Genomic DNA, 26,102 nt, shown 5'->3' with positions numbered 1-26,102 from the left:
TGTACGGTACTTGCCAAGGTTTGGTGTTGAGACGCAGACATACAGCACTGGTTTTCTTTAGCACATATATGCTTAAAAGGTGTTGCTTGGTCATAGGAATGATACATTTCTTCTTAAGGATCTTGCTTGGGGATTGTTCTCCACTGTGCTTTACACTGACATCACTGTGTTATAATACTTCCCATTTCCTGCATATTGTTGTCAGCACTGGATATTCTCGTTAATTTTTAACTGTTTTGGTTAAGTACTTGTTGTTACTATACTGCAGATTTAATTTCCACTTTTTCATATTTATTGACCATTTAGATGTTCTGTTTTGTGAGGAACCTTTTAAATATCTTACTGGTTTTCCTCTGTTTGAGGTATCTGTCCCTTTCTCATAAACTATAGCTTCTATATATTGAAAACATCTTCTTCCAATTTGTCCTTTATTCTTTTCGCTCCTAATGGTAGCTTGCTCACTGAAATTTCTTAGTTTTGGTGTAATTCTGTGTATCAGTCTTTATGTCCAGTACCTTTGGTGTCCTTTTTACAAAATAGTTTCCCATTTTGAGGTAATCTAGGTTGTATTTACACACTTTGTTGTTTTTATGTTATAGAAAGTAAAGATCAAGTTGAAACTCCATACTTGATACTTCCTAGGCTTTTTTTTTTTTTCTTGTGATTTCTTTCTGTTCCAAGAGTCAATCCTGAGTACCACATTACATTAGACTTCCTGACTTTTGACCCTGGAGTTTAGTTTAGGGTTGTAAAAATGACACTAGTGTTTCCAGGCTGCCATCCATCATTACATGTCCCAGCTCTGCTGAGTCAAAGGCAGTGAGTTGCCTTCACTGTAAGATTTAGTATCTCTGTAGAAATGATCTGCCATCCTTCCTAGTTTCCATAGATCTCCCCTCCCTGAGGTCTTTCTTTCATGGTTTTTAGAGGACTTTGCTAATGTGTCTGTCCTAAGTGACAGATATAGTCAGTCTTGATAAACTGGCAGGCTGAGTGAGACCTGAGTGCTGCCTGACACCGAGTCAGCTCTCTACTGTTTAGTAAGGATGACAGGTGACACTCAGAGAATGAGTTGGTCCAGCCCAGCATCTTTGGACAATTGGAACAATAAAGATGAGTCATGCTGGTTACTTCCAGTCACTCTGCCCCTCACCAAGTTAGACTTAAAAGTGGAGTTGTCCCTGGTGGACTCCCAGCTTCAGAGGCTGATGCTCTGCTCCTATGGTTACGGCTCTCAAAAAACACATTTGTCTCTCAGTTCTTACAGCTGCAAAGCTAAAAGGCAGATTGAGTTATATCTTTAAGTGAGTATTTTGAAGCATTGGCTTTTCTAAAATGATCTCATTCCCTGCTCTATTTCTACCTTCATATTTTATAACATACCGATTATATCATAGGTCTCCTTAATTGAATCTCCAGATAGCTAGTCAGCAGCAGCAGATGTAAATGGAAGGACTGAAGGGGAAACTTGAAGAGGCAGTTTCTTCTACAGTGAGCTTTGATTTCTAAAGAGAAGATTTTACTATAAAACTTGTATGTGAAGTAAAAATTTTATTTTTTAAATTTATATATTTTGTTATTTAAACATAATTCTGTAGCATGCTAACTTGTAACTATCTGAGAGACTGAGACATTTTCAAGAAAAGACTTATCCACAGGTGTTAATAGTTTGTTTTAGGTTTGGGTTTTTTGTTGTTGTTGTTGGTGGTGGTAGTGTGTTTATTTTTTAGTTTTTTGAGACAGGATTTCTCTATGTAGCCCTGGCTATCCGGGAACTCACTATGTAGACCAAGATGGCCTCGAACCTGGAGATCAACCTTCCTCTGCTTCTCAAGTGTTGAGATTAAAGTTGTGCACCACCACAGCTCAGCTGATAATTTTAAAAAAGATACTAGGCAGTATACTGTAACTTTGTTTTTCAAGAGTTGAGTCTAATTCTTAGATGAGTGTATAAGAGCAAGATTGTTAAACATACACAAATTTGACAATGAAAAGTATAAAAATGTCACAATGAGGCCCATTATTATATATATTAATATGAGAATGAAATATGAAACAAACAAAGAGGATTAGTAACTGATTATAGTAGATCCTGTCTGTAATCCCACACTTAGGAGGCTAGGTTGGGAAGACTGAAAGTTTGAGGCTTAACAAAAGAGCACCAGGTGTACCTTAGCAGTCACACAGGCCAGAAGATGATTCACCAGAGGCTTCTAAAAACTGTCACCTTTTCACATCACATGTAATTAAGTCATGCTCAGGAGTGAGATGAAAATAATGACATTTACAAATACAGAAAGGCTAAGAAAGTTTAGGCCTCACAGATCTATACACAAAGACATATTAAAGAAGCCAGAAGGGATAATGGGGAAATGGTCCAGTGGTTAAGGCACTTAACATGCAGTCAAGTAGACCAGAATTCAGACACACACACACGAAAAGAAAAGAGACAAAGAAGCCAATTTAAAAATATTTTTTAAAACTGGAAAATTTTAAATATTCCCTATTATAATGAGTCAAAGGGAAATTATAATAGAAAATATAATATACTTTGTACTGAGATAATGTATATACAACATACTGAAACTTACAGGATATAAAGAAGTAATTATAAATGTATATATAGCCTTGCCTAAAACTGAGGTCTGGAGACATGCCTGGTAGTTAAGGGCACTTGCTGCTCTTCCAGAGAAGGACATGAGTTCAGTTTCCATTGGGTGGCACACAACCACCTATAACTTCATCATCAGGGCATCTGACCCCTTCTAGATTCTGTGGCCACCCACACACACGTGCATATACATCCATACAGACACATACACGTAAAGATAAATATTTTTTAATACTTGTATAACTTAAGGATTCACATGGAGATAAGTATAAATGATCAGTGAGGTTTTCTGAGGAATTGAAGGAAACAAGTCAAAGAAATTAATGAAACAATAAATAGTATAAAAGATCAATTCTACATGCTAGTTTGTTTAAAAATTAATTTTATCTAGGCCAGCCTGATCTACAGAGCTAGTTCTAGGACAGCCAGGGGCTACATAAAGACCTATCTTGAAAAAAATAAATGGATAAATAGTTTTAAAATTTGTACAACTAACATGACTAAGCCAAGCTCTGAGAAGAGAAGTGTATTCTTTCCACCTATGCAGAACTGCTGGTCACATGAACTTGAAGGGTTTCTAGAACCCTCACAGACAAGGGAACTAGAATGCAGTTGTAACAATAATATAATCAACTACAACAAAAATCTATTAATACTATGCTATGTGCTGCTTGTGATCCTAAATACCTTACCTGTTTTTCCTTCTAATTTGATTTCAACAGTTCCAGCATTGCAGCCATTTTACAAACAAGGTAACTGAAGCAGAGAGAAGGCTAGGAATTTGCCTGGCATCCTCCAAATGAATGGACAAGAAATGTCAATCTGGGTGAATACAACCTCAGAGTCATTTGCTCTTATTCACCAAGGTACAATGTATTTATGAATTTATTGTCTCAAATCCTGGGACCTTCAGAGAGAAATACCTAGAGATTGATTTTTTAATCATACACTAATCAAGCAACATTTGATGGACATCTATTTAATGTGGTACTGAGGGATATAGAAGAGATGTAAGACATGATAAATAGTAAATATTACTAAGTGTGGTGAAGCGCTGAGAATACAGCAGACAAAGGATGAAGTGTGTGGTGCCTGTGCCTGTGCTCTGGTGTGTGTGTGTGTGTGTGTGTGTGTGTGTGTGTGTGTGTGTGTGTGTGTAGGCACAATCTTAGTATGCTTAAAAGCTCTTAGGTGATGGGCTGATGAGAGGGTTCAGTGGGGGAAAGACACTTACTGCCAAATCAGAAGTTCTGATTTTGATCCCTCAGATATATAGCAGTGTCTGTATCTTAACCATGTGATCCAGCCTCCACACAAGAGCATATGAACCAGGAAAGGACATCTTTCTTCCTAATTCCAGGCAGGCTATGTCTCCTGGAAATGTTGAATGGGGTAGGAGCACAGGATGAGGGATGTTGGCACTGAGTATGGTCAGTAGCTGAAAGAAGGCCCTGACCCTCACTGTTATTGGACTAAGAAATGTCCTGCTTTTTTCCTTCTTGGATCTGATGTTCAACTTGTCCTCAGTTTCATGGGGTTCAGTAACTTCCTCACTTTGCTTAGCCTTCCCAGAATGACTTATTATCAAAATTTCTTAAAGATTTATTTTATCTTATGTATCATCATCATCATCATCATCATGATTAGTTGTCTTAGACAAAGCTATATTGCTGTAAAGAAACACCATGACCACAGCAGCTCCTATAAAGGAAAACATTTAATTGGGGTCTGCTTACAGATCAGAGGTGTATGCCATTGTTGTCATATCGGGAAGCATGGTGGCACACAGGCAAACATAGTGCTGGAGAGGTAGCTGAGAGTTCTACAACTGGATCAGCGCACAGCAGGAAGAGAGAGTGACTCTGGGCCTGGCTTGAGCATCTGAGACCTCAAAGCCCACCTCCAGTGACATACTTCCTCCAACAAGGCCACATCTACTCTACCTAGGCCACCCCTCCTAAGTGTTACTTTCTATGAGCCTTTGAGGGGCCATTTTTATTCAAACCACACATTATTATTGTTGTTATATGTGGGGGGGCATTCACACACAGGCACCTGCTTGATAAGGCAGCCGTGGTAAGTTAGAGGACAACTTCTTGTGGGAGTTGATACTTTTCTGCCCCTGTGGGTTCCGTGAACTAAAATTAGGTCATCAGTTTGTGCATCCAGGACTTTTACTCACTGAGCCATCTTTTGGGCCCAAAAATACTTTTATTTTCTTCAAGTGTCTAGGTCCATGTTCCAATTTGAACGACCTATGAATTTAATGGTCCCTATTACTCTTGAGCAGAGGTAGATTGCTAAGAGTGTGGTGAACCATGGAGAACTGGCATCTACCACACTGGTGACTGACTGGCAGTTCAGCTTTGATGAAATGAGATCCTTCCCTTTGGTGACCTCAGGTTTTTCTTAGGTAAGTTTGCACTTGGAGACTATTTTTAGTCCAGTAGTTTATATTTACTGGAAGTATGTGCTGCAATCCATAGGAAAATGTAATGGAATTCAGCTACTATCTCAAAAGCTACTATTTGGAAAGGTCAAGGTCTTTTCTGAAGGTCAAGCCATGGCTTAACAAGTCTTGGTGATATTTTAGCTTTTGTATATATATTATCCAATTCCTGCAATGATTTCCTTATATGATATATATGCTTTCAAGAATTCATAACAGTGTATTTTATCGGAAATGCCTATCAAGTTCCAAGGCCAAAGGATCTCCTGAATTAAGGCAAATTAAGCTTGGACCCTCCTTTCCTATACAGCCTTGGTGGTATTTATACTAACATTATAGACTCCTAACATTTACCTAACCACCTATAGGAATGTACTTTGGCACATAAATTTTTTTTCTGATATATTAACCAATATTAGCTCTTAGTTGACCTCCTTTACCTCTTCCCTTTTGGGTTGTAAAAGAAAGCCTGATGGTCACTGCCTGAGGAAAACTCTTGTCTGCCTTTATGACCCTGTAAGAACTCAAGCCTGGTGACCTTGCTTTAGCTAGAGCACTGCTATTGCATGGGTATATAACTGTAAAACTCAAAGATTGAGGAAGGATTTTGACTGGAGAGGATTTTAACTGGAGAACTAGATGGAGAACTAGAAGAATGAGATGGAAGATGAGGAAGAGCCAGATAGAGGAGAACAAGATGGGTAAGAATGAGATGAGAAAGACCAAGATGGGGCAGAATTAAGATGAGAGAATTAAGATAGAACTTAGAGGGGACAGCAGATGAATGCAGAGAGAAATCAGGCAAGAGAGGAGCTAGGCATGAGAAAAGAACTGAAGCTGAGGAGACAGAATTTTATCATAGAGGAATAAAGTATGACCTAACAGCTCGGTGTAATTAGATTCTTTTCCTGAAAATAATTCTTGCTGTTCATAGCTTTTCTTCTGGTTCCCTGGGAAGAAGATTATTAAGGCTGGACCATAATAATAATAATAAAGTATGAATGGTACTGATACTTAGAGAAAAAGATTTTCATTTCAAGCGTGGGAAATAAGGGGCAAGGTCTTATTTTCCCAGACATAACACCAAATGTATTACCAAATACATATTTGGTAGAGTTAAGTGGATTCTCAGACCAACTTAATCACTGAAACGTCATTGTGCTGATTGGAAGTGGTAGGTATGTTGAGTGTGACCAGCATTCTCTAGTTAACTGTCCTTTATAATTCTGAACATTAAAAAGGTTAAATTCAAAGTACATGTGTTTATGTGTCATGTGTTATAATATAATTCATAGAAGGCAGTTATTAAATGGCTATTAAGTTTAGACAAAATGCCTATCTAGCATACTAAAGTTTAGAAGTGCAATCAGTCCCTTTAATATGAGACTTTATATTATGCACTATTCATGGATATATATATTATGGATTCTTCAAAGTGAACGGCATGCCACCCAGTGGCTAGGACGTAGTATTGCAGGAGAGAAAGGAAATGCCATTAGTGATGCTGAGTATGGAGACATTGAACCAGGAAGAAACATGAACAAGCTGGGACTGAAATGGGTTATAAGAGTAGCTCTAGAATTAATGTGCTTTTAAATTTATGGCACGACCACAATGTTTGTATTAATAGAAGACATTCTGCCAATGGATGTGTGTGTGTGTGTGTGTGTGTGTGTGTGTGTGTGTGTGTGTGTGTTCTGTTCTGAATATTTTAAAATGAGACACTGACTTACATTCATTGTCTCATTTTTGGAATCAAACCATCAACAATACTATGTATAATCTGAACTGATCCTTCGTATAAATAATAAAAGAAAAGGAGAACTGTAACTCTTCTGCTTTGAAAACATCACCCCCACCTCTGCTGGAGCAGAGCTGTAACTCTTCTGCTGGGGAAATCTTCCACTGACTGCTGGAACAGAGCTATAACACTTGCATTGGGGAAGCTTTTCCCTTCGGAGCTACAAAACTTACAGCTATGCATTTGAAAGCATTCACTTATAAAAACCTGAGAGGTCTTCCTACTTAGAATCCCATACATTGTTTAGCATAATAAACACTGTTCATTTTTTTTAAAATCACCTCTTAACACTACAGGATGCATCAATTTTAAGTTATTTTTTCCTTAAAAGACAAAGTCTGACTCTTGACCCTTCTGCCTTGAAGTCCAGAATGCTTGAGTCATACGCATGCCAGGCTTAATAGTGACTTTTTGGAAGGGTCACATCCCATTACAGTTTTCAAAAAAAATTCTCTTTAAGCCAAGCATGGCAGTGCAAACTTGTAATCCCAGCACTTGAGATGTGGAAGCACTAGGAACCGTTGAAGGCCACCCTAGGCTACATGGAGAGTTTAAGGCCAGCTTGAGTTACATAATACAGAACTGGATGTGGAGGGTAAATTATTTCATCTTTTTCTATGGGCTCTTAATAAATTTTGTAGAGAGGACTTAAAACTACAATACTGTGTCTAGTGCTTTGTAATTTTCAGAAACTCCTATCAAAATCTACATCTAATACTTACCAATAACTCTTTACACCATTAAAAGCAAGAGATGCCAGTTCCAGAACTGTCTATGTTTGTTTCGAGTCCTAATCTGGAAGACAGCATCTTACAGACCTAAATGTCAACTAGGCAGCTCAACCTCATGAGCTTATACATCACTACCTAGTGATCTTTCCCACTCTATGCCCAATCGGAAGCAATGGTATCTAAATGGCAAGTAACGGTATCCAAGGCAGAATCCAAGGAGTTATTCTGAATCTGTTTGCTTAGTACATGCGTTTACAAACCAGGGGGTGGGAGACAGAGACAGAGAAGGGAAGAAGATAGGAAGGAGGGAAAGAGGGAGGGAGGCAGCAAGCAAGCAAGCAAAGCAAAAGGAATCCTTATCCACCTGAAGTTTGCATGTAGCCCAGGCTCTGCACTGTCTGGTGAACCAGCACACCAGGGGAGACAGTTCTGCTTTGCTCTCTGAGGTTTTTCTAAACTCTCTGGCAGCCTCGGTGCTGCTGAAGGGCTGGCTGCCTGCGGCTTTCTAAAGGCCAGGCCAACAGCAGGGCTCCGAGAACGTGGGACAGCGAAGTGGCAGAAAACACGGAAGGTCGCAGGCCACCACAGACACTCACCTGGGCCAGCCTGTGAGGCCCTTGCGCGCGCGTTGAAAACGAGCTCCGCCTTTGGAATGGTTGCCAAGACTGCCGTAAAGCGAAGCTTCCGCTGCTTTGCGATGGTTGCCGCGACTGCCGTAAAGCGAGGCCTCCGCCGCTGCTGTAGAGCGAGGTAAGATGAAGGCACCGGGGCTGTGTCTCTGGGCCTGGGCGGGCGTCCTCAGGCAGGTGTCGCTGGTCGCCCGGTACCCGACTGGAGTTCGGCCACATTCGGGGTCCCCGCCCCAGGCGGTGGGAGCAGCGGAGGTCGGCCGCAGGTCCATGTTGAGTCCGTCCGCCGCCGGCCGGCCGCGCTCCTCACGGAAGCAGATCGTCCCCACGTGCGCTTGCTGTCCGCTGGTCGTCCTGACCGGTGCCCATCGGAGGTTGATGGAGACGCTCGTAGAAGCCGGGTCGGGACGGTGTCATGGTTTGGGCTGGGTGGTGAGAGCGGAGGATGGGGGAGAACGAGGAGATGTGAGGACCAGTGCATGGCAAGGCGCCTCGGCAGGGGAGGAACTGCTGCAGCCGGCTGCTCTGCCTGCATCTTCAGTGGTGGCTGGAGGCCTGGACTCGCCAGGGACAGGGAGAATGGCAGGCGGCTAACCAGAGAGTTCCCCCGGAGGAGTTTGATGCCTCGCGAAGGACGTGAGAAGTTCTGTGTGCAGGGGCCAGCTGCAGCCGCTTCTAAGAGAGGAGGTGGTTGAATTGCCAGTCTCTTTCCTGTCCTCTGAGACTCCTCAGTGTTCATCCTTAGTACTTTTGGAGGAGCGGTCACTGTGCTTAATAATAACGGTGGATGACGATAATAATAATAATAATGTGGACGCGGTTAGCCATGCCAGATAATTCATGTAGCTTTCCTGTCTTGCATTTACATTATCAGTTGGGGAGTATCGGATATAACTGGGGCGGGGTAGAGGCTTTAGATAAGACTACAGAAAACTGAATTCACATTTCATCACTGTCTTCAATTTCTCAGGTTGCACGATGGAAATCACTTTGCTGTGTGCCTCAAACTTGCTCAGCTATAAAGAATTATACTCTAGTCTTTCTACCTTTATATATTTCAGATAAATAAAAGTCAGCCAGGCATGGTAGCTATCAGCACTTTGGAGGTGGAGACAAGAGAATCACTGCATAATGAGCTTCAGGCCAGCCTGGGTTAAATGCCCTCAAGCAAGCAATTAATTTCTTGCCTCTTGAGGGAAAGGCTTTTCTCACTGCATTAGAGTTAATATTGCTGTGATGAAACACCACGACCAAAAGTGACTTGGGGAAGAAAGGGTTTATTTCACTCCCTGTTCCATGTAACAGTTCACCATCTAAAGCACTGGGGGAAGAAACCTGGAGGGAGGAGCCAAAACAGAGGCCATGGAGGAGTGCTGCTTACTGGCTTGCTACCATGTTTTTGCTCAGCCTGCTTTCTTATAGAACTTGGGATGACTCATAATGGGCTGGGTCTTCCCACTTTTTTAAAAAAATTATTTTATTTATTATTCCCACTTTTATAACTAATAAGAAATTGTCCCCCATATTTGCTTACAGCCTTGGTCTCATGGAGGCATTTTCTCAGTTCGGGTTCCCTCTTCTCAGATGGCTGTAGAGTTGCTCCTGCCCTCCTAGAAGTGCACATACCCCCGACACATACATTTCCACATGCCTGCAATACACAAGTGCACATAGCCTCCTCAAACACACATAAGCCCACATAGCCTCCCCAAATACACACAAGTTCATATAGCCTCCGCAAACACACACAGGTGAACATAGCCTCCCCAAACACACACAAGTGCACATAGCCTCTCCAAACACATAGGTGCACATAGCCTCCCCAAACACACATAAGTGCACATAGCCTCCCCAAACAAACACTAGTGCACATAGACTTCCCAAACATATTTAAGTGCACATAGCCTCCCCAACACACACAAGTGCACATAGCCTCCCCAAACACACACAAGTGCACATAGCCTCCCCAAACACACACAAGTGCACATAGCCTCCCCAAACACACACAAGTGCACATAGCCTCCCCAAACACACACAAGTGCACATAGCCTCCCCAAACACACATAAGTGCACATAGACCCTTACACACCCACACAGAGGTTGATGGTACCTAAAGAATGACACTAGAGGTCGTCTTACCTCCACATACTTGCATACACTGCTTTGTACTCATCATCTCCCTACACAATAACAACTGGTTTAGTGCCATTCCCTTCGAGCCCTAAGAACACATTAGCAAAATGAAGTTGCTCTTGGTGTTGGGTGTTTGTTTTGTTTTGTTTGAGATGGTCTCATTATGGAGCCCTGTCTGGCCTGGAACACATTATGTAGACTAGGCTGACCCTGAACTCAGCAATCCTCCTGCCTCTGTCTCCCAGGTGCTGGAATTAAAGGCTTATACCAACATACCTGGTTAAGAGTAGAATTAAAAAATACAACTTTTTTTTCTATTACAAAATTAGGTTCAAATAAAAAAGCCATTAAATAAAAAGAAAAGCATCCTACATTTTCCCCCCTTGAAATTCAATCTTACCTCTCATTTCTTTTTAGTTAAATTTTTTTTATTCATTTTATATACCAATGACAGATCACCCTATCTTCCATCGTCTGGCCTCCCAGCCTTCCCCTGAACCATCCTCCATTTCCTCCTACAAAAAGGTAAGGCCTCCCATGGGGAGTCTGCAGAGCTTGGTACATTCAGTAAAGGCAGGTCCACGCCCCTCCCCTTGAATCAACGCTGTGTAAGATGTCCTACCATAGGTAATGGGCTCCAAAAAACCCAGCTCATATATCAGGGATAGATCCTGATCCTACTGCCACAGGACCCATTAAGCAGATCAAGCTATACAACTATATTGTTTATGCAGGGGTCCTAATCCAGTCCCATGGAGGTTCCACAGCTGTTGGTGTAAAGTTCATGAGTTACCACTAGCTTGGTATGGTTGTCTCTGTAGGTTTCCCCATCAAAATTTTGATGCCCCTTGCTCATAGAATCCCTCTTTTCTCTCTTCGAGTGGACTTCTGGAGCTTGGCCTGATGCTTGGCTGTGGATCTCTGCATCTGCTTCCATCAGTTACTTTATGAAGACTCTATGATGACAAGGTATTCACCAGTCTGATTACTAGGGTAAGCCAGCTCAGGCATCCTCTCCACTATTGCTAGTAGTCTAAGCTGGGGTCATTCTTGTGTCTTCTTGGCAATTTCCCTAGCACTAGGTTTCTCCTTATCTCCATGATGTCTCCCTCTATCAAGGTATCTCTTTCATTGCTCTCTCACTCATTCCCTCACCCAGCTCGATCATCCTGATTCCTTATGTACTCATTCCACATACCTTACCCTACATTGTCCCCCACACCCTCATTTTACTAATAGTGATCTCATCTATTCCACCTTCCCAGGGCAATCCATGTGTCCCTCTTAGTGTCCTCCTTGTTAGCTAGCTTCTCTGGAGCTGTGGGTTGTCGTCTGGTTATCCTTTGCTTTACATCTAGTATCCACTTATGAGTGAGTGCTTGCCATGTTTGTCTTTCTGAGTTTGAGTTACCTCACTCAGGATGATATTTTCTAGTTCCATCCATTTGTCTGCAAATTTCAAGATGTCATTGTTTTTTAACTGCTGAGTAGTACTCCATTGTGTATATGTGCCCACATTTTCTTTAGCCATTCATTGGTTGAGGGGTACCTAGGTTGTTTCGAGATTCTGGATATTACTAATAATGCAGGTTTCCTTCTGGAATTCTTCAGCATTCCTTGGGTATATGCCCAAGAGTGGTATCACTGGGTCTTGAGGAAGATTGATATCCAGTTATCTGAGAAACCTCCACACTGATTTCCAAAGTGGCTGTACAAGTTTGCACTCCCACCACTAGTGGAGGAGTGTTCCCTTTGCTCCACATCCTCTTGTAACATAAGCTGTCATTACTGTTTTTGATCATAGCCAATCTGACAGATATATGATGGAATATCAGAGTCATTTTGATTTGCATTTTCCTGATGAGTAAGGATGTTTAGTTCTGTAGCCCATGTTTTAAATGGATTGTTTGATATTTTGCTGTCTAGTTTCTTCAGTTCTTTATGTATTTTGGAGATCAGCCCTCTGTCAGATTTGGGGTTGGTAAAGATCTTTTCCCATTTTGTAGGCTGTCATTTTGTATTGTTTACCATGTCCTTTGCCTTACAGAATGTTCTCCACTTGAGGAGGTCCCATTTGTTAATTCTTGCTCTCAGTGTCTGTGCTACTGGTGTTATATTTAGGAAGTGGTCTCCTGTGCCAATGCGCTTAAGGCTACTTTCTACTTTCTCTTCTGTTAGGTTCAGTGTAATTGGATTTATGTTGTGATACACTTGATACACTTGGACTTGAGTTTTGTGCATGGTGATAGATATGGATCTATATGCAATCTTCTACATGTTGACATCTAGTTATGCCAGCACCATTTGTTGAAGATGCTTTCTTTTTTCTATTGTACAGTTTTGGCTTCTTTGTCAAATATCAGGTGTTCATAGGTGTGTGGATTAATGTCAGGGTCTTCAATTTGATTCCATTGCTCCACATGTCTTTTTTTTGCCAGTACCAAGCTATTTTTTTTATTACAATAGCTCTATTATAGAGCTGAAGGTCAGACATGGTGATGCCTTCAGAAGTTGCTTCATTGTACAGGATTGTTTTAGCTATCCTGTGGGTTTTTTTTTTTTTTTCCATATGAAGTTGAGTATTGTTCTTTCAAGGTCTGTGAAGAATTGTGTTGGGATTTTGATGGAGATTGCATTGAATTTGTAGATTGCTTTTGGTAAGACTGCCATTTTTACTGTATTAATCCTACTTATCCCTAAGCATGGGAGATCTTTCCATTTTCTGATATCTTTTTCAATTTTTTTCTTTAGAAACTTAAAGTTCTTGTCACATGGGTCTTTCACTCACTTAGTTAGAGTTATCCCAAGGTATTTTATATTATTTGTGGCTACTGTAAAGGGTGATGTTTCCCTGATTTCTTTCTTGGCCCATTTATCATTTGTATATAGGAGAGCTATTGATGTTTTTGAATGAATCTTGTATCCCTCTCCATTACTGAAGGTATTTATCAGATGTATGAGTTCCCTGGTAGAATTTTTGGGGTCACTATGTGTACTATCATACCACCTGCAAATATGAAAGCTTGACTTCTTCCTTTCCAATTTGTATTCCCTTGATCTCCTTATGTTGTCTTATTGTTCTGACTAGAACTTCAAGTACTATAATGAATAGATATGGGGAGAGTGGGCAGCCTTGTCTTGTTCCTGATTTTAGTGTAATCTCTTTGAGTTTGTCTCCATTTACTTTGATGTTGGCTGTCAGGTTGCTGTAAATTGCCTTTATTATGTTTAGGCATGTTCCCTGTATTCCTGATCTCTCCAAGACATTTGTCATGAAGGGGTGTTGGATTTTGTCAAAGGCCTTTTCAGCATCTAATGAGATGATCATGTGGTTTTTTTCTTTGAGTTTGTTTTATATGTTTGACAGATTTTTCTATGTTGAACCATCCTTGCAATCCTGGGATGAAGTCTACTTGATTAAGGTGGATAATTGTTTTGATGTGTTCTTAGAGTCAATTTGCTAATTTTTTTTTTTTTTTTTTTTTTTTTTTTTTTTTTGGTTTTTCAAGACAGGGTTTCTCTGTGTAGCTTTGGGCCTTTCCTGGATCTTGATCTGTAGCCAGGCTGGCCTTGAACTCGCAAAGATCCGCCTGCCTCTGCCTCCCTAGTGCAGGGATTAAAGGCGTGTGCCACCAACGTCTGGCTTTATTGAATATTTTTGCATCAATGATCATGAGGTTGATTGTTCTGTAATGTTCTTTTTTTGTTGCATCTTTGTGTCGTTTGGGAGTCAGAGTAATTGTAGCCTCATAAATGGAGCTTGGTAGCATTACTTCTGTTTCTGTTGTATGGAACAATTTAAAGAGTATTGGTATTAGCTCTTCTTTGAAAATCTGGTAGAATTCTGCGTTGAAACCATCTGGTTCTGGGCTTTTTTTTTGCTTGGGAGACTTTTAATGACTGTTTCTATTTCCTTAGGGTTTATTGGTCTATTTAAATAGTTTATTTAGTCTAGATTTAACTTTGGTATGTGGTAGCTACCCAGAAAATTGTCCATTTCTTTTAGATTTTCCAGTTTTGTAAGGTACAGATTTTTGAAGTATGACCTGATGATTCTCTGGATTTCCTCTTTGTCTCTTGTTATGTCTCCCGTTTCCTAATTTTGTTAATTTGGATGTTCTCTCGCTGCCTTTTGTTTTGTTTGGATAGAGGTTTGTCTGTCTTGTTGATTTTTCTCAAAGAACCAACTCTTTATGTCATTGATTCCTTGTATTGTTCTTTTTGTTTCTGTTTTATTGATTTCAGCTCTCAATTTGATTATTTCCTAGCATCTATTCCTCCTGGGTGAGTTTGTTTCTTTTTTTTTTTTCTAGAGCTTTCACATGTTCTGTTAGGTCACTAGTGTGAATTCTCTCCAACTTCTTCATGTGGACATTTAGTGCAATGAATTTTCCTCTTAACACTGTTTTTTTGGTGTTCCATAAGTTTGGGTATGTAGTAAATTCATTTTCATTGAATTCTAGGAAGTCTTTCATTTCTTTCCTTATTTCTTCCTTGACCCATTGGTGATTCAGTTGAGCATTATTCAGTTTCCATGAGATTTTTAGGCTTTCTATAATTTTTGTTGTTGAACTCTAACTTTAAGCTGCAGTCGGCTGATAAAATACAGGAAGTTTTTTTTCAATTTTTTTTGTATCTGTTAAGATTTTTTTGTGTGTGTGACGAGTATGTTGATGATTTTAGAGAAGGTTCCTTGGGGTGCTGAGGAAAAGGTATATTCTTTTGTGTTAGGATGGAATGTTCTATAGATATCTATTAAGTCCATTTGAGTCATAACATCTGTTAGATCCCTTATTTCTCTGTTAAGTTTCTGTCTAGCAAATCTGTTCATTGATCAGAGTGGGGTGTTTAAGTCTCCCACTATTAATGTGTGGGGTTTGATGTGCAATTTAAGCTTTAGTGCTGTTTGTTTTACATATGTGGATGCTCTTGTATTTGGGGCATAATTTCTGAGAATTGAGACTTCCTCTTGGTGCATTTTTCCTGTGATGAATATGTAATGTCCTTCCCATCTCTTTTGATTGATTTTAGCTTGAAGTCTGTTTTGTTAGATATAGGATAGCTACACCATCTTGCTTCTTAAGTCCATTTGATTGGAAAGTCTTTTTTCAGGCTTTTACTCTGAGGTGGTGTCTGTTTTTGAGTTGAGCTGTGTTTTTTGTATGCAACGGAAGGATGGATCCTGTTTTTGTATCTATTCTTTTAGCCTGTGGGTTTTTTTTTTTTTTTTTTTTTTTTTTTTGAGCTGAGGATCAAACCCAGGACCTTGTGCTTGCTAGGCAAGCACTCTGCCACTGAGCTAAATCCCCAACCCTTAGCCTGTGTCTTTTTATAGCGGAATTGAGTCCATTGACATTAATGGATATAATGACCAGTGGTTGTTAATTCCTGTTATCTTTTGGTGGGTAGTTTGTGTGTATTTCCCTTCTTTGAGATTTACTGCTGTGGGGTTATCTATTTCCTGTGTTTTATGGGTACACCTAACTTCCTTATGTGGGAGTTTTCCTTCTTGTGCTTTCTGTAGGGCTGGATTTGTGGATAGGTATTATTTAAATCTGGTTTTGTCTTGGAATATCTTGTGCACTCTGTCTATGGTAATTGAAAGTTATTCTGGGTATAGTGTCTGGGCTGACATCTGTGGTCTCTTAGTGTCTGCTTTACATCTGTCCAGGATCTTCTGACTTTTAGAGTTGCCATTGAGAAGTGAGGTATTATTCTGATTTCCTTTGCTGCTCTTAATATTCTTTCTTCTTTATGTTTTGTGGATTCATTATTATGTGATGAGGGGACTTTTTGGGGTGGTCCTGTCTATGTGGTGTTCTGTAAGCTTCTTGTATCTTCATAGGTATTTCTTTCTTTAAGTTGGGAAAGTTTTCTTGTATGATTTTGTTGGATTTATTTTCTGTGCCTTTGAGTTGGTATTCTTCTTCTATTCCTCTTATTCTTAGATTTGGACTTTTTATGGTGACAGATATTTACTGGATGTGTGTTACGACTCTTTTGGTTTTAGTGTTTTCTTTGACTGATGAATCTATTTCTTCTATTGTGTCCACCACGCCTGAAATTCTCTCTTCCATCTCTTGTATTCTCTTGGTTATGGTTGCATCTGTAATTCCCGTTCAATACTCAGATTTTCTATTTCCATTATTCCTTCCTTTTGTGTCTTCTTCATTGCTTCTGTTTCAATTTTCAGGTCTTGAACTGTTTCCTTCACCTCTTTACTCACGTTTACTTTGTTTTCTTGGCTTTCCTTAAGGGATTTATTGATTTTTTTCCAGTTTTTTTTTTTTTTTGGTAGTCTTTTTATCAATTTCTTTAAGGGAATTTTGCATTTCCTCTTTAAAAGCCTCTATCATCTTCATAAAATGATTTGTAAGATCGCTTACTTCTGCTTCTTCTATTCTGTGATGCTCAGGTCTTGCTGTTGTAAAACCTCTAGGTTCTCTTGGTGGCATATTGCTCTTTATGTTGTTGTATGTATTTTTGCAGTGGTGTCTACCCACCTCTTCCTCTAATAGGTGTAAGAGGTGTCTGTGTCTGAGGTAGCTGCTCTTGGTCCAGTCTGCTTACTGTGTCTGTATTTCATGGGACCACTCTTGGTTCAGTCAGATGTGGCAGATTCTGTTTCTCAGGGAGAAACTGAGGTTACAGGGGGATGATTGGGTTAGGGCCAGGGAGTGGGTCTTGTAGATTGCATTTTCCAATGTGGGGTGTAGTGGGGAGGCTTGTGTGGAGGAGTGTTGCCTGCTGGCCTGAAACTGGGGCAGCGATGGGTGGGGGTGGGATGCACGGATTGTGCCTTCAGGCCTAGGTCCTAGTGGCAGAACTTTCTGGATGGGAGAAGATTCATTCACCTCTTTGTTTGATCAGAGCTGGTAGATTCTGTCCAACCTTACCTATCTTTTTAATACAACCTATGTTCCATAGGTTCTTTATTTCCATTACTCCCTCAGAACTTTCCTTATATATAACATATTCAGAAACTTGTTCCTGTATGTTTATTTTTCTGGATAATCACATGGAAAGACTGCTTTATTTTACTTTTCACTTTCTAAGTGGCAATGTGGCAAGGTAGAGGTTATTTTGCAAAGGATTACAAAGTGAATGAATAGTACATAGGTAAAGACCCATTCTGATCATTAGTATTATTATTTTCCGTCCTAGGATTGTGTATGCAAGCACTCTATTGCCAAGCTATATTCCCAGCTCTTTTTTCAGTTTTTGTTTTTTGATAGTCGCACTAAGTTTTCTAGGCTTGCCAGAAAGTCTGTTGCACAGACAGCCCTTGAACTTAACCATCATCCTGGCTAGTCTCCAGAGTAGCTGGTATAATAGGCCTATGCCATGAGGCTCTAATTAGACCTCCTTTTTTTATTTAATGTTGTTATTTATTTTTTACTCTTTTGGGGCCCCTACAACCAGCTCCCCAATAAATCACATGCAGATGCTTATTCTTAATTATGATTGCCCAGCCTTAGCTTGGCTAAGTTTCTAGCCAGCTTTCCTTAACTTAAATTTACCTCTGGGTTTTTTCCATTCTCTTCTATAAATCTTAATCTTATTCTGTGGCTTGCTGGTTGTGTAGCTGGGTAGTTGGCCCTTGATGTCCTCCTGTTCTCTGGCGCATTCTCTATATGTTCTGTCTGCCTGAGATTCCCATCTATCCTTTCTGGTGCCTTGCTATTGGCAAGTTCTTTGTTAGACCAGCAGGTATTTTACACAGGCACAGTAACACAGCTTTACAGAATTAAAGAAATGAAACACAAACTAAAGTAACACAACTTAAAGTAATATTCTACCAAAATTAAAAAAAAAAAATTTCGTACAATATATTTTAGTCATATTTTCGTCTCCCCCAACTACTCCCAGATACCACCTCAACTTCAGATTCTTTCTCATAAAAATCAAAACAGAAAAATACATGGGTTCCAATTTGTGTTGACCACCTACTATTCATGAGCATGTGGCTTGTCCTGGAGTGTGTTTAACATATCCTGACTCTCCATTGAATATAACTGGTTTTCTATTTCCCAAAAGTTAATGGTTGCACATAGCTTCTTGGTTAGAAGTGGGACTTTGTGCCCACTTCCCATTCTCTGTGCTGGGTTTTTTGTCTGGCTTGAACTAGTAGAGATCTTATGCATGCTGTCACAGTCTCTGTAATTTCAAATGTGCATTAGCCTTATTGTGTCTGAAAAATGCTGTTTCCTTGGAGTTTTTCATCACCTTTGGCTTTTATAGTCTTTGTACTTTCTCTTCTATATATATACCTGAGCCTTTGAGGGTTGCTTTAATGGGCTTTCCCTTTAAGACTGAGTGCTCCAAAGACCCTCACTCTCTGAATGTTGTCTAGGTGTGGTTGTCCATATTAATTATTATCTACTGCAAGTAGTCTCCTTTCTGATGAGTGCTCAGCAATGCAATACTCAATGGACATAACAATATGTTGTTAGGAGTCATTTTATTTTTATTTCTAGGAATCATTTGGCAAAATAATTATAGTAAGGTTTTCCTTGAGGCCTCTGACCTATCTAGTCTCAGGTTCTTGGCCTCATTAGTGTGTCAGGTATAGGTTCCATCTTGTAGAGCTGGCCTTAAATCCAATTAAAAGGTGGTTGGTTGCTTCTATAGCATTTGTGTCACTATTGCACAGTCAGTGGGTATATCTTGCAGACAGGTTGCTGTTATAGCTCACAGGGTTGACACTTGGGTGAGATTGATGATTACTTTTCTTCTCCAGTAGTGTGTATCATACCTTTCAACACTATGAACTCTAATTACCTGGAATGAAGCTTCTAATTGAGCATGAGCTTCTGAGTACATCTTTGGTTTCATTTTCTTTTCATTTATCCGATTCTGCTACCTAGGCCCCTAACCATACACTCTCTGAACTGAACTGTTCTCTTTCCTCTGTAGTTTGACTTCCTACTTGTTTTACAGTTCGAGGCATATTTAAATGTGAGCTGTGACACTGAAAGACTATGTATTGCTCTTGGCTACAGAAAGAATGTGAAAACAATCTTGACCTTACTTTGCACACATTTCTATCACAAGTGTATTTGGTTCCTGTGACCACATTTTCTCAACCTTGTTCAGGTAGTGATATGTAGTAAAATTGTGTGTAAAATTGATAATAAAAGATGAAATGAAAGTTAAAAGAATGTTCATTCTGTTAACTAATGTCACAGCCTAGGGCCAGAGACAAGAGGATTAATAGCTCTGATGACCCGAACTACTTATCATTTCCTTCTTCTCCTTTGCTAGATCTCAGTTCATGTACTAGTTTTGTTCTTTTCCTATGCCATTTAAGAATAATTTTCCGGTTTCAGGCTTGACTTTGAAGAGGATTTGGCACTATTGGGTTTGTGTGCTATGCAAGTGCTGCTGCAGGAAACTGAGGGGAGAGCATGGTCCAGCTGGGAAGCCAGGACATGATTTAGAGCTCCAAGAGGAGATCCTGAGAGGTCATGGCATGAAGCTGTGAGGATGAAGCCTGGATTGCCTTTTAGACCACAAGATGAGTCAGAGCCGCAGTGAGGAAATCCTGAGAGTTCATTGCAGGAGGCTGTGATGGTGAAGTCAGGATTGCCTTTGAGACCACAATATGAGTGCAGTGACCTATGACGATGTGCATATGGACTTCAGTGTGGAAGAGTGGGCTTTGCTGGATTCTTCCCAGAAGAATCTATACAAAGATGTGATGGTAGAGACTTGCAGGAACCTCACTGCTATAGGCTACAGTTGGGAAGACCATAATACTAAAAAACATTGTCAAAGTTTTAGAAGGCAGGGCAGGAATGAAAGAAATCATACTGGAGACAAACTCACTGAAATTACTCAATGTGTTAAAGCCTTTGCATATCACAATCATCTTCAAATACATAAAAGAAGGCATACTGGAGAGAAACCCTATGCATGTAATAAATGTGATAAAGCCTTTGTATGTCAGAGTCATCTACAAAGACATGAAGTAACTCATACTGGAGAGAAACCTTATGAATGTAATCAGTGTGATAAAGCCTTTGCACATCACAGTAGTCTCCAAACACGTAAAAAAACCCACACTGGAGAGAAACCATACAAATGTAATCAATGTGATAAAGCCTTTTCACAATACAGTATTCTCCAAAAACATAAAAGAGTCCATACAGGGGAGAAACCCTATGAATGTAGTCATTGTGGTAAAGCCTTTTTATATTACCGTGATCTCCAAAGACATGAAAGAATCCATACTGGAGAGAAACCTTTTGAATGTGATCAGTGTGATAAAGCCTTTTCACGACAGTGTAAACTTCAAATACATAAAAAAACTCATACTGGATACAAACCTTATGAATGTAGTCAGTGTGGTAAAGCCTTTGTATGTCAAAAGAGTCTCCAGTTACATAAAAGGACTCATTCTGGAGAGAAACCCTATGAATGTAATGAGTGTGGTAAAGCCTTTGTATGTCAGAAGCGTCTCCAAAGACATAAAAAGACTCATACTGGAGAGAAACCTTATGAATGCAATCAGTGTGGTAAAGCCTTTGCACATCACAACAATCTTCAAGAACATAAAAAAACCCATACTGGAGAAAAACCATACAAATGTAGTCAATGTGATAAAGCCTTTTCACAATACAGTAATCTACAAAAGCATAAAAGAACACATACTGGAGAGAAACCCTATGAATGTAGTCAGTGTGGTAAGCTCTTTGCTTATCAAGAGAGTCTCCAATTACATAAAAGAACACATACTGGAGAGAAACCCTATGAATGTAGAGAGTGTGGTAAAACCTTTATATGCCAAAAGAGTCTCCAAATACATAAAAGAACTCATACTGGAGAGAAACCTTATGAATGTAATCAATGTGGTAAAGCCTTTGCTTATCATAGTAGTCTCCAAGTACATAAAAGAACACATACTGGAGAGAAAGCATACAAATGTAATCTATGTGATAAAGCCTTTTCACAATACAGTTATCTCCAAATACATAAAAGAAGACATACTGGAGAGAAACCTTATGAATGTAAACAATGTGATAAAGCCTTTGCATGTCGAAGGAGTCTCCAAAGACATAAAAGAAAACATCCTGGAGAGATAGATGCCATATGAATGAAATTAGTGAGGTAAAGCCTTTGCATATCAAAGTAGTCTCCAAATATATAAAAGAAGACATACTGAAGAGAAACACTATGAATGTAATTAATGTGGTAAACCCTTTGCATATTAGCAGTCTTCAAAGTCATAAGAAAATAATCATACTGCTGAGAAACCCTACAAATGTCGTTAGTGTAGCAAGATTTTGCAATTCATGGTAGTCTTCATACATGAGTAGAACTTTTAGTGTGTAATTGGGCTGTTAAAGCCTGTGCATATCACATTAATTGGTGATGATCTGAAAAAAAAAAAAACAATACCAAAGGTAATCTAACTATAAAGGATTTGGTAAGATCATTAGCCAACATATGTGCATTTAGTTACACGAGATTATTTTTCTGGAGAAAAAAAAATCTTGCAAGTGTCAACAATCTCTTCAGTCATTATGATGTCTTTATTTTGTTTGTACTTGTAACTCACATAAACAAAAGGCCTATGAATTTAAAGTATGAATCAACTCTTAGATTTCTTCTCTTCAATCACAGAAAAAAAGAAATCCATGAGTAAGCTTTTATGGATGTGTATTAGTGCCTTTTCTACTACTGTAGTAAAACAATGCCTACGTCAACTTATGAGAGAATTTGTTGGTTCATGGTTCCTGGGAGATACTGGATCACAATGAAAGTGGCATGGCAACAATTGTCAGACAGGGAAGGTAAAGCAAGAAGCTAAGAACTTACATCTTTAACCTGAACCATGAAGCAGAGAGTAGGAACTGGAAATGGTGTATGGATGAAAACTCCCAGCCCCACCCCTAGTGACATATTTCATAAGCATGGCAGCATTTTCTAAATCTTCTGAAATGACACCACCAACTGAGAAGGAATGATTTCTCTGACTAGAAAACTAGCCTACATGCTAGTTTTCCATTATATGAACCACTTCACAATGAAGAAAATCTCTGTAAGCCTTTTAAATGTTTCAAGAATTGTTTTTTTTTTTTTTGTTTTTGTTTTTTGTTTGTTTGTTTGTTTTGAGACAGAGTTTCTCTGTGTAGCTTTGCGCCTTTCCTGGAACTCACTTGGTAGCCCAGGCTGGCCTCGAACTCACAGGGATCCGCCTGGCTCTGCCTCCCGAGTGCTGGGATTAAAGGCGTGCGCTACCACTGCCCGGCTCAAGATTTGTTTTATTAGAATGAATGCTTACAAGATAAAAGCATTCATGATGAAAATTTGTTTACAGATTTTTAACTATGTGATGTCAGTGTATTTTTGTGTGCATGTGCATTCTGGTTCCCAAGAAGGTTATAGACCCTTGGAGTTTCTTGTAGCATGAATTACAAGAAATTGTCAAATCTTGACTTTGGTCCTGGGAATAAACTTGACTTAATTGTTCAGCCATGTCTCTAGCCCTCTAATTTAAAACCTTTTACTATCATCTTGATATCAAAAAATAGGGAAGAACTCATACAAGAGGAAAGCCTATTCATGTATATGATTTTGTAAAGAACTTATACACCACAGTTGTCTCAGTTTCAAAAAAAGGACTTCCTTCATCTCTTTAACATCCTAGCTTTGAAGGAAGCAAATTATCATGTTCACACAAGACTGATGTTGGAGATCAGTGCATTGTGGTTCTATTTTGCAATATTTGGAGTAATTCTTAAAGTGTGCTATATGTGTTGCAAATCTATGTAGTCAAATTCAATTTGTGGTCCTTATATTCCTCTGTGGCCATTGTTTATCCTGGTTTGTGCTTTCACTTCGAGATAGATGTTTTTCTATTGCAATGTATAGAATAGAATGGCCATCATCTAAGTAGTCCATTGTTTATTTAAACATCTGGCAATGCTGATCATACTTTTCAAGTAAGGATGTCTGTGAAAGGGTGGTGGGTTTTATTCTTGGTTTTCTTTTTCATATTTTCACAAATTCCCTTTAGATGTTGTTTGTTATTCAGCCTAGGTTGAATGTCAGTAATTTGTTTGGAATACATTTGAACTCATGATCCTCATGTGTCAGTTTCCAGTGTAAAAGTCCAAGGGTAAATTATACACTCCTAACATTTGCTATTTTTTCAACATGTTTTAAAATGTTAATTTTAAATTGCTTAATAGAGGAGAATATAAGAAACATTAAATACCTCATGTGTACATCCAAAGCTGCACTTTCATCTCTAAAAGAGATGTAATGAGGTAAAATGATCAGCAATCAGCTGTACATTTGACATCTGTTTTCCCCTTTTGTCTGCTTATTTTATTAGCTTGATACTATTTTCCATTACACATGATTCAGTATCAAATGCATTATCCTTTTTACTCTTTTTACAATGGTGGCTAAAATGTCACAAATAAGAAGTATATACATTAATATTATCTTGATTTAGGACCTCTGCCACTGAATAAGCCAGGGCTTATGATGTTGCTCTGAGATACCTCTTTTTAAAACTGTCTCATTGCATTGTTTAAGTGGTTTCTGTATTAATGAATTAATGTTGTATTCGTTGTAAAGTAGTGATAGATCCCAAAAAACTATAGTGTATTAGTTTGGACTTTAAAATAGTTGAACTTAGAGAAGCTTAACAATGGTGGTCTGAATGTCAGCTTAAATTTCACCAAGAAGCAGCGTGCATTACACTGGTGTGCTATTTAATACTTGTATGAGGAATAGCTAAATCTGGAGGGTGACAAATAATTGTTATCCATGACCTCCTCTGAAGAAACCATTGTAACAAGTTTTAGCTGACAGCAGACACTAGGACCACCATCAGTGTTAATGGATGCTGCTAATTTTGACAGTTTAATAGAGAAAATCATGATTTATCCCATCACCTTGATACATTATCTGCAGATAGGATAGGTAATTCTCTTCTCTCTTGTACTTCTCTTTGAGTAGTTGATCTTATTTTATTTCTTACAGTGCTTATTTTATGTGGCTTCAGCTCTGTCAGTTTATTTAGATTGTTTCAAAACTCCACACCAGAACTTAAGGATTTAAAATGGCAGAGTAAAAATATTTGTACTCTATTCTGTCTGAAGTTACCCTCATACAACACAATACAGATTCCCATAGACAAATATTGCTGTAACTCCAAACTGAAATATTTGAAAAATGGTTGCCACGTGTAAAAACAAGATCCTTGTAGAAAGAGATCTCTGAACTGACAGAACAAAGACATGGCTCTTCTGTTTACAGTAGGTCAGGACACATAGGGAGGCATGGGAGCATCCATAGATGTTTGGCAGCATGAACTAGCAAGAAGAAAAGCAAATAAGGTATATACAAGTGCACTATTCTTACGGCAGGAAAGCAGAGGGAGAGATTGCCACAGACTCTTTGGTACCTGTTTTTCATGAAGGAATAATGTTTTAACTTTTTCCAAGATCTAATATGAATTCTCCATTTTTCTCCCAAACACGTGTATAAACTGTTCTGTCAGAACGAACTTCCATCTAGTCTAGAATGCAATACTATTCTCTCCTACCCCAGTATTCCTAAGAATAACTGGTCTTGGGGTGCTCAGTCCATTCAAAGGTAAGTAATTAAAAGGAAATGAGCATGGTCCATGAAAAATGCTACAACAAGAAGAAAATAAACCAGAAAACAAGTGACAACCCATGATGAAATTGTACAGGCCTAAGTGGTGGGTTAGTTTATGAAACAGTTAAACTTTTGAAATGAAAGACAGAGGACTCAGTGGTTAATATATGTAGTACTCCTCTGAGTGACTTGAGTTTGCCTCCTAGTACCTATATCAGGTGACTCAATAACCCCCTGTAACTCCAGTTCCAGGGGCATTGGCCACCGCTGTCCTTTATGTGCCCCTGCACACATGCGAACATACCCGTGCATGTACTTATAGTTAAAAATCATTTTAAAAATCTCTAAATAAATAAAAAATAAAATCTCTAAAATGACATTATTGTCTGTACCTCAGTGATAATTTGCCAATCTGGGAAAGAAGCCTTGGGTTCAGTTAGTAGCCCTACAAAAAATAAAGACACTGTTCATTGGCTCAAGAGCTCGGAGTTATAAGAGAGAAATTTGGCAGAGCTCAGGAGGAACAGACACACAAGGAGAAATAACACACATTAGAATTGGAAGTCAGTGTTGAAGCCACAGTGAGGTGACTTGATGACAGGCTTTGGAAGTTGAACAAACTGAAATAGGTAATAAAGGAGATGTACTTAGTTTAGTGTAGTTCTGGAAATAGAGATCCAATGTTTCAACAAAAGTATTTAAATGACTCCAAAAGTTTTCTACACAGAAATCTTTATAAGTTGAATGAATACACAAACACCAAAGAAAAATGAATATATGCCCATCACTATCATTACATTGTCTATGTCAACAAGATAGGAAATATGTGTGCTTCCACTCTGCATCTCATGAAAATCGATCAGATTCAATGTAGGTGGAGCTGTGTAATTGAATCGAGAATATTTAGCATTACAGGGCAATTATGAATACTGTAACTTATCGGGAAATAAAGTGTGACCTCACAGGCAAACTCTACTGACATCAGTTTAAACTATGCAAAAACTGAAAGTAAATAGTACGTATCCATTCTTTTCTTATAAGCTGCAGAGAGACTGAGTGTGCCAAAGGTATATAGGGTCATTGTGGAACACTGTACCAGTAAGAGTAAAATAACAGTTATGATACAGAA

At 39.1% G+C, this 26,102-nt stretch overlaps 1 protein-coding gene across 9 annotated transcripts in view; it reads left to right on the top strand.

Annotated features, from left to right (window-relative positions):
- Nucleotides 1-26,102, top strand: part of LOC114688148 (zinc finger protein 431-like) — a 61,013-nt gene that overhangs the window by 13,464 nt on the left and 21,447 nt on the right. Inside the window, exons 1-3 of one of the 9 annotated variants that reach the window (XM_037202646.1) lie at nt 8,245-8,908; nt 10,809-10,879; nt 19,684-19,959. The exons of 1 other annotated variant lie outside the window; for it this stretch is intronic. In XM_037202646.1, the coding sequence (XP_037058541.1) occupies nt 8,701-8,908; nt 10,809-10,879; nt 19,684-19,689 (285 nt within the window). In that variant the 5' untranslated portion in view covers nt 8,245-8,700 and the 3' untranslated portion in view covers nt 19,690-19,959. Of the gene's footprint in view, nt 1-8,244; nt 8,909-10,808; nt 11,046-11,235; nt 11,271-11,306; nt 11,348-19,683; nt 22,398-26,102 lie in introns of those variants that run through there. 7 more of the 9 variants (XM_037202645.1, XR_005090847.1, XR_005090845.1 and 4 more) reach the window with 7 other exon arrangements.

This window comes from Peromyscus leucopus, chromosome 2 (genome assembly GCF_004664715.2).
Source record: "Peromyscus leucopus breed LL Stock chromosome 2, UCI_PerLeu_2.1, whole genome shotgun sequence".
NCBI lineage: Eukaryota > Metazoa > Chordata > Mammalia > Rodentia > Cricetidae > Peromyscus > Peromyscus leucopus.
Note: the sequence above shows the minus strand (reverse complement) of the source record. Positions and strands in the feature narration are given on the sequence as shown.